The 13,867-nt window shown below is 47.4% G+C and overlaps 1 protein-coding gene across 2 annotated transcripts in view; it reads right to left on the reverse strand.

Annotated features, from left to right (window-relative positions):
• Positions 1–13,867, reverse strand: part of GRM8 (glutamate metabotropic receptor 8) — a 938,300-nt gene that overhangs the window by 825,450 nt on the left and 98,983 nt on the right. Inside the window, exons 1-2 of one of the 2 annotated variants that reach the window (XM_054495925.1) lie at positions 9,943–10,068; positions 514–1,342 (exon numbers count right to left, since the gene is read on the reverse strand). In XM_054495925.1, the coding sequence (XP_054351900.1) occupies positions 514–1,023 (510 nt within the window). In that variant the 5' untranslated portion in view covers positions 1,024–1,342; positions 9,943–10,068. Of the gene's footprint in view, positions 1–513; positions 1,343–9,942; positions 10,069–13,867 lie in introns of those variants that run through there. The other variant, XM_054495924.1, reaches the window with a different exon arrangement.

Genomic DNA, 13,867 nt, shown 5'->3' on the forward strand with positions numbered 1-13,867 from the left:
CATCTCATCTCCCAGAGTGTCACTCCCATCTACACATTAGTAATAAATACTGTTTCTTCATGAACAAACTTTTGTCATAATAGAGCATCCCACCTTAAAGAAGTTTCACTCAGTAAATTAAACAGCTCAAATACCATAGAAATGTTTTCCATGATAAATGCGCTGAGTTCATTATTCTCTTCAAAAATGCTTGTTTAATTTAAAATGAGCCTAATAAAGAGGTTATCCCAAGATGACAAGGACCCAATATATCACAGAACTTTTCACCTTTCTCTGTGTTCAGAAAAAAAAAAAAAAAAAAGAGTCAAAACTAATCCAGTTAATTGTAAGTAATGGAAATAAACCAATACATGTAGAATGCCCCATACAGAATGCCCCATTTGAGGAACCTGGTGACACCAAAAGGGTCTATGAGCACCTTCACCATCTTCACTTTCTTCTTAAACCTGCAGCTGGAGTCATAGCATTTCATTGTTCTTTCACAATGGTCAGAAAGACAATGCCTTTACCTACCTTAAAAAGTCTTAAAATGTTAGCAACCATGATGGACACGGAGCTTGCTGCAGCACCTATGACGCCAGAAATCTTGTCGGGCTTGGTGAAAATGGGTGGATCTCCATTAGCACACTTCACATCCGAAGCATCTTTCTCTATTAATGCCTGCACGAACGTTAGAGACTGCTCCAAAGCATAGGTGTCCCTAGAGCATGTGTCGAGGATGCGGACACCCAGAGTGATGTTGGAAAGGAGATCAGGGTCCTTGTTAATCTGGTCAATTGCATAAAGCATGGCCTCCAGTCTGTGAATCCCCTTTTCCTTCTTCAGCTCCCCACAAGGCACCCCTCTCTCTCCCTTTGCGTGGACAGGGAAGAGACCCCCCAAAATAATGTCCCCATCCACCCGTATGGAATGGGCATACTCCTGGCTGTGAGTTCTTTGCATCATTGTGAGGATCCAGTAGAACTTGGCGGTCAAGAGGAAGAAACAAGGGCAAGAGGCTGATCGCTTTCCCTCGCATACCATTTTCTCCACGGGTGGTACTGCAATCCAAGACCCAAAGTTTATTCTTGCCACAGAAGAAAGGGGACCATCTGAGGCTGCACCTTCTGGAGGCTACCATCAGGGCCCATGGGGAAAAGGCTCTGTGGGCATCAGCAAGTTTTCTTGATTTGAATGTCACAGTGAATTTCCATCAGACCCCTAAGGTTCAATTTTATTTCCTTATAAGATCAACTTGCCTGGAATGGTGCAAAAATTAGAACATCTGAGGTTCTGAGGTTCTGATGTTGGGATGAGGTCAGCAATTCATGTCCTTGAAATCAGCCTTGTAGCAGAATTATTCCTGGGAAGAGGGGAAAAAAGGGGGTTTAGTTCAGTGGGTCTACATGTTTCACATTTTGCAGCCCTGTTTACGCCAGCCTCTTAAAAAAAAATCCCCTATTCAGTAAGAAAATAATTCTTTTTGTCCCCCTGTGATTCTGAACACCTGGCTGCACTGCATCTAAACAGGGAGATTGATGACACTTTTGGAGCAAGGGAAACTGAACAGTATCAGGAACTAGGTTGATTCTCCCAAGCCAGAAAGCATTTTTATTTATCATCTTATTTCAATAAACCTTATTTCCATGAAGGTAAAAATCCTGCAACTGATGGCACCATTTCTTTTCAAATCTGTTTTTTTTTTTTTTTTGCAGCTATCTGAATTTAGCATTCTAATTTTGTCAACAGAATCATAATAAATATTATTTTCTGTGATGTATCCAACAAGCCAGTCATCTGTTAATGACTTTTTTTTAGTGCCTCAAATTACCCAGTAGGAAAAAGTGATTATTCAATTACAAAGTGAAAGAAAGAAAGAAATCCACCCAAAGAGCTAAAAAATGTGTAAGTTTTGTAGCTTGTGAAAAAAATTAACATAGAAAGTCAGCTATTTCATATAAATTGTCTTATTCTCTGGTAAGAAAACAAAGACTTGAAAATGAAACACACAGGGAAGATGACATGTGAAGATATTCCTATTACCATTGTCAGGGTTTCCAATTAATTTGTCGGGGTGGGAGCAATGGGTATATTAACAGTTCTGAGGGAAACATGCCTTGATCCCAGAATCACTAGGAGCAAATCAGAGTTGGCGATCAATTGAAGAGCTGCTTAATTTTGTCTGACTCAGTGGGGAAAAGTTCATCAAGACTTCAAGACTAGAAATAACTTGAAGTAAAAAAAGGCTACATGCAAATCTACAAAGTTTTTTTCCTACGGCCTTCACCCTTAATTCCATAAGATTTTTTTCAAACGACTTTTGAAGAGATGTGACTGAAAATGAGAACTGACTTAACACAGGGAATCTGAGATTTGTAATGCACAGCTAATTAAGAGAATAAACAGCACCAATTTACTTTGGTAGGATGGTAATCTAATGATCATTTCTAACCTATTTACATATGGGTTGGAAACCTGAAATTTGGACAGTTCTCCTGTAACCTAGCCAACCAACATCTGCTTGTATTTTCCATTCACTTGTTCACGTTCCAGTTCATAAAATTTTCTTTTTATCCTTCTTGTCCCGAAAGGAAAGATGGTGCTTCCCTGGGGGATAACTGAAAATATGCCCAAAAACCTTCAAAGAAAGCTGCATTTTTTGCACTTTCAGATTAGAAAAGAGGGCTCATAGCAGCCCACTGCCCCATATTTCTGAGCAAACACCTGGCAGCCTAGCCAGCCAATGACCCACTCGGCTGAGATAGTTCTGTGCGCCTAAGACAAGTATTCCCTGTCTCCCAGCACACATCAAGCCTTAGATTTCCTCTGTGCTGCCCCCAAAATACTTCATCCTTTCTGATTTTTCTCACCACTTAACTGTTTAGTCCCTCACACTGGATTCTCCTAGCAGCTGCTTTTCCCTCAGAAAATCTGTGATTCAATAACAGCCTGACCTCAGGCATTCCACAAAAGGAAACACTCAGAAAGTCAACCTGATTTTCTGGATGAAACCATTTAAGTGATAGGCCATAAATTACACCGGCCACCCATTAAGAGAAGTAAGATTGTGTTTAACAGTTTCACAAGGAAAACCAGTCACATGATAGTAAAACCTCATTAACTCTGATCACTAGTTGAGGTTTTGAGACCAATTCCACGTGGCTGGGCTGACCCTTGTTCTGACAGAGTACAGACTAAATCAATAAATAAGGTGAAGGAGAAATGTCTAGGGGGAGTGGGTGGGTCTTGGGCCCGCCTTTCTTCTTTACACCAAGCCATCCCCCAAGTACTTAAAACACTTAAGAGAATAAATGGCTTTCAATTATAGACGAACATACAAACAGCCCATCTGTTCATCACAATGCATCCTTACCTATCCATGTGGCATTAACCTAGTTCCACTTGCTGTACAGTCCAGAAAGTAATAAAATTGAGTCGCTTTTAAAATTATTGGTGATTGCAATATTGTTTACTCTCTTTGGCATCTCATAGCTTTGTTTGGAGCTTTAATTTTTAAAAAAAGATTGCAGGATGAATAACAGTGAGGCAGGAATCAGTTTTGTTTAGTGGTCAAATGCACTGAAATGGAAAACGAGAGGTTCAGTTTTGGTTTCATTTCAGTTTCATTTATTGGACAGCTCACTTGAATTTTTGCTGGAGTTTCCGTCTCTGGAACATAGAATTAATTGCATGTAACCTCTCTGAAGCTTGCTTTTCTTGTCTGTAAAGGGGTGATAGAACCTGCCACACAGCACACATGGAAAGCATAGTATCTGGCTCAGTAAACAGGAGTTATTGTTGCTAACTTAGTTTGTAATTCATTTTCTACTAGAGCAGAGCAACTCTTTCTGTATTTGCCCAGTTGGTGAGCTTTTGCTGAACTTCGTTTGTCACTTTAAAAAATAAAATCAGAGCTACTTATAAAATATTTAAATCTTGCATTTATTTCAAAATCTGATACATTGTCATAAAAATCAGACTCCACTGCCAGAAGGTATAGTTTCCCCTTTTAAAAACCCTAAGGAAAAAATATATTTGAAAGTTTGTGAGAAACTACATCAGTTAGGTTTCATTGTATAATCTTAAATTACTTATCTTGCTCTTGTACAATTCTTGTGAGCTTTAATCCAAACTCATCCTAGTGGAGTCTATGAGTTTTAAAGAAATCATAATCTTTCAGAGCTATAGATCCAAATACCTCTATTGTATGTTTTGTGTTTGATTTAAAGTATAAACAGCTCCTCTCTCAAACTGACCTGCCTCTGACATGTGGCAGAAGCCTGGCCGGTGCTGGACTGTTTCAAGGAGGCATGAGGTCTGGACTCCTGAAACCAATCTCAGAGGGGGACAAATCCTCTCAGCACTATGTCTGGGCCCACAGGGAGAGGCCGTGGAACCCTTTGGGGAGGCTTAACCATGAACCCTCATAGCCCTTCCTGTGCACTCCCCCGCCAGCCCACCCTTACTTACAGGGCACATCATACATCATGGGGCCCTCCATGGGCAGTCCCCTGGCCTAAGACTCCTGGAAGCAGGCACCCTGGCTGGACCCTGAGCCTGTGGCCCCTAAATGTGCTCTGTTTCCTAAAAGGCCAGAAGGACACCTCCTCACTGGCCAGAGCCCAGAATTCTGCTTTATTTTATACACACCTTCTCTGTACCAGTGTCAAGTACCTAACACAGTATCTCCATAAATTTTCATACACCAGGCATTAGCTCTTGTATAAATGAGAAAAGAAGGCTCAGAGGGATTGAATATGGCCCCAACCCCTGAGATGGTGAGCTGATAAGTGGCAGTGCCACCAAAGTCATCTGTCCCAGAAGGTGGGTCCTGTCCTTGGAGAAAGACCCCAGTGCTGCAGGGACTCACTGCGGCAGCACAAGGAAAGGGAATGGCCCTGCCCCTCCACTGCAATCTTTCAGAAAGGTGCACATCTTCGATGCTTAGCTCTGGAAGAACAATAACGTACTAATTAGGAAGGGACAATCTGGGGGCATTTCCAGGGAGGTGATTTCTGAATCTCTCAAAGGGCTGAGAAGATCCAATGCAGTTTGTCCAAACACTTCTGCTCCAAATGAGGTCTCCTGGCCAGGTTGATGTCAAGGGGAACACACCCACCAACACATGCAGGGTCTCTCTGGATCTGCCATCACATCTTCCTTGGGCATTTAGCAGGTATGATTAAAATATGATAGGGTAAAATCCTCACTGAGGAATACCATTATCCAAGAATTGTAATTTTTTTCTCATAAAAACTCCAAAGCAGCATTCCTATGCTGCATTCCATTCAGCTCTTTAACAAAAAGGTTAAGCTGAATATTCTCATCAATTCATATGACTGCTCACACTTGCAGCTCTTTTGGTTGTTTTGAAAATGCATCATATTTCTGTATTATCTCCCATGCTGCAATATGTGTGCATGTCTGTGGCTTCTTGGTGGGGCAGAGTGAGGATGGGGCAGACAGAGCTCTCCCCTGGCAACAGAGGCTTGGAATTGGATCTTTGTCTGACAGTCACTGGCTGGTAACACTGAACATGTCCCCTCACCCATATGTGCTTCCATTTCCTCATCTGTGAAATGAGTGAGATGGACCACGTGATCTCTAAGGTGTCTTCCAGCTTCCTATTCTAAGATTCTATTACTTAATAATAAGGGAATATGAGATTATGCTCAAACATCAGAGCAAGGCTTTGCCAACTGAACACAATAACTGATTTTGTTTGCAAGTTGAGTGACGTTTTTTCACCAGTGAGAGGATTGTGAAAGCTCTTCTACACAAGCCAGCCTCATATTTTAAAAAATCTGATACAGAAGAAGCTCGACTTACTAAACAGATAAATTAGAAAGTAATTATTTGCATTACAAAAGAATTCACCACAGGTTTCCTTTAAACAGCTAAATCCTAGGCATTTAAAAAAAAATCTGATTTAGGAGAATTCAATTTGTGCCCTTATTTTTCCAATAACACAGCTATTGCACAAAAAGACCATATTTGAAGTAATGAGAAGCTACTTTTTATAATATGTATCAGATAAGAAGAGAGAAAGTGGGTGACATCAACACTTACTGAATGCCTGCAGTGTGCCTGGAGCTGCAGACACATTATTTCATTTCCCTCTAAAATACAACTATGAGGTTGGTATCACAGCCTCCATTCAGGATCTAAGGAACCTGAAAACAGATTATACGACTGTGTCTAAAGTCTCAGGCGAGGATTCAAATGCAGGACTGCCATTATGTTCCTTCCCTTACTCCATGCCCCATGGGGGCAGGAGGACAAGCTGGATCTCAAACTAACCCTGATTTGATCATGAGGACTGTGAGTGAGATGTTCTAGAGTCCTAGGAGACACTGATTCTAGGCTTACTTCCCCCAGTACTCACTGTATAGCACTGGGCAAGTCACTTAACCAGATCTCAGTTTCTTGGTTTCTAAAATGGGGAATGATTTTCCCCCATCTCCCAGTTTGTGAAATCCAACAATATAATGTGTGTCAAAGTACTTTATAAACTGCCAAGTGCTATAAGAATGCACAGGGATCCTATTAAACAATCTGTCCTAGAACTAAAATATGTTACTGGTGTATTGTACTTAGAAGATTTAAGAAAACCACTTTCTCATCACACTTGGGTCTAGTCAGACCTTAACAAGGGTCACAGGTCCAAAAAAAGTCAACCCTGGCAAGCCTATATGGAGAGCACAGAGCTTGAAGGAAAACTGGAAAGGACGCAAGAAGAAGTCAATGGAAGTACCATGCCTGACCTGGAGAACTAAAGGTCATGGACACTGAGCATCTAAATCGCTATTCTGAAGAAAGTGGTGACAAGATAATCTCCTGTTGTGAAAACAAGACAACCGGAAACCTTCCTAAGTTGTAGGTACACTGGAAAAGTCAGCCAATAAATAGCCAGCAGCTTTCTAGCTTTAGGCATAACACTGCCTGGAAAAGTATGAAATTGGCAACACATGTGTCCAACAATCTATACTCCTCTGAGGACCCTCCTAGATATTCCCACTTCTGCTCACCTCCTGCCCTGCCCTGCCCTGCCCTGACCTCCCCAGAACTAGGTCTCTTCCTTCCCTCAGTGCCTTTGTTCTTTCATTACCTTGGCCCTCCCCAGGGAGTGAGTGGATTCATTAGCAGGTATCAAAGCCTGAAGATGCATTACTGTCATCCCCAAATGGAACATCTGCATTCTCAAAATGATTCCTAGGAGAGCCATAATTTATTTACCAAAGAAATATCACCATTAATAATGGTTAAGGCTAGCAATGCAACAAGCCAGAGCAGGGAGCTAGGAGTCAGGAGCGTCTCAATAGTACCTCTCAAATCATTCCAACAGCAATGCTCACCACTAAGAAAGGGTGTCCTGGGATGAGACAATATTATGCTCAGGGTCCCTCCCAGTGAGTGGGTGAGTTTGTCGCAATTTGTCAAAGTACCAAGTAGAAATGAAAATCAAAGAAAAAAAAGAAGAGAGAAAGCCCAAATCTAAATTCCAATTCCTAGCAGAAAGAAAACCCTCTCTTGAAATGGAAACAATAAGCCAGCCAACTCTCAGCTCATAGCCTCTCCTGGGAACAACATGAAGTGGCCATCCCTACTGAATGAACCACATTTGTGAGTCTGGGGACGCCCAGTCAGAGTCTATTAAGAAAACAGCAAGTTTCCTGAACCTCTGCAAGCCAGCCAACTTGACAGACATGGAGATGTGGCCAGGTCTTGGCTGTGGGTCCAGGAAGAGAGAAATTCAAGCAGCATCTTCTTTTAAGACACTGGGACAGAGCAACTCCACTCCCCCCAACCAAAACAAGGTCATCTTTATGATGGGCATTCTACCTACCCGAGGAAGGTGGTAGGAAGGAAACTTGGAAAGAAAAAACCATGTGTGTAGTGTGCTGTACATCGTGCCCTGAAGACAATGGAACATTCATGCACAAAGATTGGCACGCAATTGCCAATGTGAATGTCAGACGGGTTATTTGCTGCATAAATACCAATTAAACAAGCCCCACAGCAGCTTCAACCTGCTCAGCCAACTTTGAAAAGAGCACATCTCTCCAGACCTCTAACTTTCTCCTGCACTCACTGGAGCTTAGCTCTTCCTTTTCTCTATTCCTTTTGGATGTAGATGTTTTTAGAATTATTCAAGCAGCCATAACTTTCGAAGGGTGCATAACAGGGCAGAACTAGCTAGCACAATCCAAACAGAACAAATTGAGCCTAAGTAACAGTATAGAGCTGTGTTCTCAGTATCTTCTTCTTTATTCCGGGTCAATTGTCTCCTACAAAGCCTCCCGTCATCTATTTCTCCCCACATCCCTTATTCAAAAGCAAGAATTCTCTATCTTAGACATGGTACAACCTGTAGTTGACTCTAAAATGGGAAAATCGCATTTTTAAAAAACTTGGTTCGTTTTCCCTGACGGAGGAAGCTTTTCTTTTCAAAATTATCAAGCCACACATTTTCAAGAACCAGAGAATGAATTGCACACAGCTGATTCTGCCTCCTACAGAGATCTTTCACCGTATTATTCACAGGCAAGTGACCAAGGTAAACTAAAGTGGTTTCTGTAGCCATTTGCAATTATTGACAAACAATTTCATAACGGAAAATGGAAATTACAGGCAAGTGCAATAAGCTGTTTATCCACGATCTACCTGCTGGTGGCTCTTTTTCTCTATTTTTCTTTCAAGCAAAATACAAGCTACCATAGGAATGCTTTTCTCCCGTTCATGATTTTTCTTGTATCTCCACCACCAACCCTGTTTTCCAGTTCTGTCAGTTGGCAGGATTTGTATTCAATCGCGGTAGTAGCCCAGACTCTACTGTATTCTTGGGTGTTCCAGAGACTCCCGCACCTTCAGGTTTGTGAGAAAGGATCCCCCAAATGGCAAATAAGGCATTCCCTCCCGGGGTGGGACTTGCTTAGGGGACTTAAGGGTTTCTGCAACCGGCGAGGGGGTCTGTTTTCAGCCCCGCTATCCTGGATGCGCAGACACCCTCTGACACCAGGCTTCGCAGTTTGGGCCACGGGGGAAGTAATTCCCCAGGGAACCGCGGGGGTGCGGTTTTGCGCAACTAGGTGACTCGCGTGTCCCTCCGCATTTCATTTGCACCAAGGGAGCGCGTGTCACACGAAGGGAATTTTTTTTTCTTTTTTGGTGATTCTGTTATTTTTTCACCAACTGTACGAAGCTCAAGGGATCTCCGAGCTTTCTGGCTGGGCGGATGGGCTTCGCGCTTGGCGTGGCTGAGCGGTCCATCTCTACCTCTCCGTTTCTATCTCTACCATAACAGCTGCCACTCAGCCCGCCCGGATCCCTTGTTCCCCAGCGCACGTTCCTTTTTCTTCTCAGTTCCTTGGGCTGTTGAAGCCGGATTCTGGGTAGATAGAGACTGGGGCCGTGGAGGGAGCGCCAGGCTGCTCTTGCCTTTCCCGCGCCCCGGGGCATTCCGGCGCCGTCCGGGTGCCCCCGCGCGCTGGGGATGCAGCCTCCGCCCCCGCCGCACCTGGCCGCCCGAGCGCCCGCGCCCACGCCCCGCGCGGGGCCGCCCGAAACTGGGGCCGCGCCAGCCGCGGGAGCTGCCGAGGAGCTGTCTGGGCGCGTTTGCCTTTGCTTTTTAAACAAGAATCCCCGAGACCTTTTCTCCATCCCCCAACCCCCAACAGGACACGGAACTCCGGCGTTTCCCGAAAGCCACAAAAGAGGGGCACGGAAATCCCAAGCTCGCCGTGCTAACTCGGAGAACGCAAACTCGAGGCAGAGCGTGCGCCGTGCGGGGATGCGGGTGTCGAGGACCCCGAAACGCCCGGCTTCCCCCGCGACCCCCATCCTCCCTAGATCCTGGTTAGACATCCATCCAGCCCACGCTCAGAGGGCGGGGGTTACCCCGACTCATCCCGGAAACCGCTAACTTCGGAAATCCCTCCTGTTAGGTTCGCGAAACGAAGGTACCTCGTCATCTCGGCGGGGCAAGTCCGGATTCCACCAGGGCAGGTCCGGGAGGTCACCCGGGGCAGGCGATCCGAGGCAGAGCGCTTTAAAATCCTGCCGCCGCACGCCCCGTCAGAGCGCCGAGCGTTCCTGCCCCCTTCCCGTCACCCTTCAAGTCTCCCATTCGCCGACTAAACTTTTGGGGGATCACATCTCCAAGCCTTGGGAGTTCCGGGTGAAGTCTCCCTCTTTTCTGAACCTCTTTACTGTAATGTAATCACGGGCAGACAAGAGGGGTGGCTGCCTTGTTCTTTGCAACGTAAAATCAACAGACACCCAATCAAGCTCCAATGCCCGGCCAGCCCCTCGCCCCCTGGTGCCCACTCTCCTTCTCCCCCCATTCCCGTCACCTCCGCCCGCTATTTCTCTCACAGACTACGGACGTGCAGGGCCATCTACTTGTGCTCAGGAAAAACAAATCACTAGAGTGATCTGAGAAGGAATGGTGCACCTGGCTGTCCGCTGAAAGGTTTTAGAGAAGAAAACGGAAAGGGGAATAAAACGGGGGGAATTCTCCTTTTCCAACAAGCAGGGCATTTTGGGGAAGTTTGGGGGCCGGGGGCTTTTCGTCCCGTGGTTCGGCACTTGCTTTCCTCGGAGCCGCTTTCTGCTGCCGGGCGGCGAGTCTTACCCTGCTCCCCGCAGAGGGCGCGGTGAGGAAGCCCGCCGGGGGCCCGCAGCTCCATGTCAGCGCCGCCGCCGCCGCCGCCGCGTGAGGCGAGCACAGCGGCCGCACTTGTGGCTGATCTCTGGGCTGAGGGGGCTGAGCTGGCCTAGCCGGCGCCAAGTCTCTTCCATGTGAATAACAAATACTCCCACCGGCGGCCGCGATTGGTCTGCGCCCGGCGCCTCCCGATCCTCCGCCCGCGGCCATTCACCCGGCGCGGCGCGGGGAGCCGCGGCCGGGATCGCGCCCGGGATCGCCAATCGCTTCGCGCCAACCAGTCACCTCTGGAAGCGGGAGGAGGAACCCCCGAGGGGCGGGAGCCTCTGGATTTCGGTGTCACCCAGCCGCCCTGGCGCGGGCAGGGAGGGGGACCCTCGGCCCGCGGATCCCCCTCCGCGCTTCAGCCCGAAGCGACGAGGAGACCAGAAATGTCAATAGTTCTGATTTTTAAAAATCATCCCCCCTTCCCCGCCCCCAAGAAAAAGGGGAGGACCCAACAACAGAGTGAGAGGGTGGGAAGAAGCGGGAGCGGTAGAAGGAGGAATATGGCTGTGGAGGAGCCCAGCGGCTCCGGCTGCCTGGCGAGCCCGGGACCGGCGCGGGGAGGCGCGACGCCCGCCCGAGCACAGCGGGCAGCACCCGCGAGCCCGGGTCCCCGGTGAACACAGCTCCAGAAAGCGTCACCGAGAATAACACATGGTAGATGACAAGTGTCCCGCCACATGCTTTCTTTTCGGGGATGCTTAAAGTAGAGCCGGCAAGCCGCGCGGTTCCCCTGCAAAGTTTGCCTGGGGCCCCGCGGCGGTTCCGCCATTTGTCCCGCCCCGCGGCTCTGGCGATTGTCTCCCCACTCCCCGCCCCCGCGGGTCTGAGGGACGCTTGCTAGAGTCCCCAGGGCTCGAGGTACCACACAGCGCGGTCCGCTGCGGGCACTGCGCAGGAAGGGGCGTGGGTGGCTACCGGGACGGTCATTTTATTGAGATGATTCAAGGAGCCGCAGACGCGGGGCAGGAAACTCCGGGGAAGCCGTGCTCGGGTTCTGCAGGGAAACCTCGGGATTCCCTTCGCATGCCTCCTGTGGAAATCTGCCGGGCTCGACGTGCACAGTCCCGCGCTCCTCCCCACTAGTTACCGCCCAGGCCCCCCCGACCCTGCACCCGCCGCAATGAGAGAAAGGAGCCCCTCGCTGCTCAGCTGCTCCGGCCGGGCCTTGCGTTGGTGAGAAAGTTCCATCTAGAGGCGGCCGCGCGCAACTGCAGGCGGCGCCCTAGGCCCGGGCGAACCAGGGAGGGCGGGGCGCGGGGGGAGAGGGGGCAGCCCAGGGAGATAAGGAGGATGGAGAAGGACGGGAGAGACCCCGAAAAGGCAGGCTCTAGACCCCCGTTCGGCATCTCTACAATGAATTTTATCTTCCTAAGCATCATGAACTTACAAGCATCATGTCAGGAATCTTGCATTAATTCCTGTATATATCGCCTATTCTGTTTGGGTTGTTTTAATTTTCACATCAACTCTGTGAGATGATCAAAATTATTAAGCCCACTCTACAGATGGAGGCAGAAACAGAGGCTTAGAGACACGGCTGAAAAGTATTACAGCCAGAAATCACAGTGTCTGGCTTCAAAACCCCATAGCACTTCCTCCCTGGTGGTGGGGGCTTTTCCCAAGGCTGGTTTTAATGTGCAAAGTTTCGATTGAGGAAACAGCTGTCTCTCTCCTAATTTCAAAAAAGGACCCTTGCCCTTTGTCACTTAGAAAAAATCTACAGGTTTTCAGCCCAGGGCACCTCTTCCCCTTTCGTTCCCTTCCTTCTCCCATCTCATGAGAGGCTCTTTGATTGTTGAATCATTATTTTATAGCCGTAACCACAAAAGAGGGAGGGAGGAGGATTTGGAGAGAGAAAATGGGCTGGGTCCTCTGTCTGAAAACCTTTCTGCGTAGGGAATCTCAATTCCCTGTGAATGTCTGGTGCAGCTCTGAAGAGAGTGATCAGTGGCCACTGCCACTTGGGACAAGTAAGGTGGGAAGAGGGAAGAGCTCCTAATTTATGCGGAGATGGGGCTGGGTGGACTTCCTGGTTTCACGCCTGCGTGTAAGACGCTTAAAAGATTTTCTTTTCTTAGGGACTGGAAGAGATCCCTCCTCCCCGAGAAGTGTAAAGTAAGTGCAGCGGCCTGATTTCTATAGCAGGAAGCCCACTCCACCCCAAACTCCAGACCCATGATCCCGGTCTGAGCAATGTTATCACAGATAACGTAGAGGTATGAATAAGTCCGTTTTAGACCCTTTACTACGTGTGCATTAATAAATTTGAGGGGAAAAGAGACACGACGGAGGGGAAAGGCAGAGGAGGCCCGCAAATACGTTGGGCATCGGCAACTGCTGACCACACATCGTCTTTCTTCAGGGTAGGCTAGAGGCCAGCTGCAGGGCCAGTTGGGTCGTTGCCTGGCATGAGCCAAGAGGGCAGCAGCCTGGTGCTCTAGTGGGCCCATTTTAATAATAAGGGCAATAAGGCTGGCTGTGGCTTTGGAAGCCTAAGGAGGCTGAGAGAGCCGCTTGGGGAAGAAATGCCTAATGAGCTGCTTTTCTCCTTTCCCTATTGATCATTACCTGCAGAGAACTGATGTCTTACAGGCACATCGTTGCCCTTCTTGGTGCAGCCTTCTGCAAGAAAACTAGACTTGATCTTTCCTAAGGAAAGTGCAAGTCTGATGCTTGGTTTTGCATCATCTTTAACTCTTGATACTCAAAATAGAACCGTCACTCAAATCCTACATGGAATCTGGTCAATAAGGAATAGAGCCCTTCTATATATTATTCAGTGTTTCCAATGGCTTTATCTGGTAGCCCCTGAGCAAGTGACATAGGCTCCTGTACAGGTTATAATTTGCCCATGTACAGGTTATAATTCGCCCAGACTGATAGCAACACTGGGACACAGGAAGAAAGATTGTCTCCAGGAGGGACTGGTCCCTATCAGTAACATTCACAGGAAAAAGTCATTGGCTGTACAACCTCTATTTATCAGGGCCAAACACCATGATGCTGCTTGCTCATTGCTGCAATCTGAGTCAGGGGAGAGTGTCTGAAGACCAGGCCGTCCAGACATGTAGGTTATTCTAGAGTCATCCACCTTGCCTCCCCTTGGGCTCCCACCTTCTGCAATATACACTCTGTCTTTGGAAAGTGTCTGACCTCATCCTGCATCCCACCCCA

The sequence above is a fragment of the Pongo pygmaeus genome, chromosome 6 (genome assembly GCF_028885625.2).
Source record: "Pongo pygmaeus isolate AG05252 chromosome 6, NHGRI_mPonPyg2-v2.0_pri, whole genome shotgun sequence".
NCBI classification, from domain to species: Eukaryota; Metazoa; Chordata; class Mammalia; order Primates; family Hominidae; genus Pongo; species Pongo pygmaeus.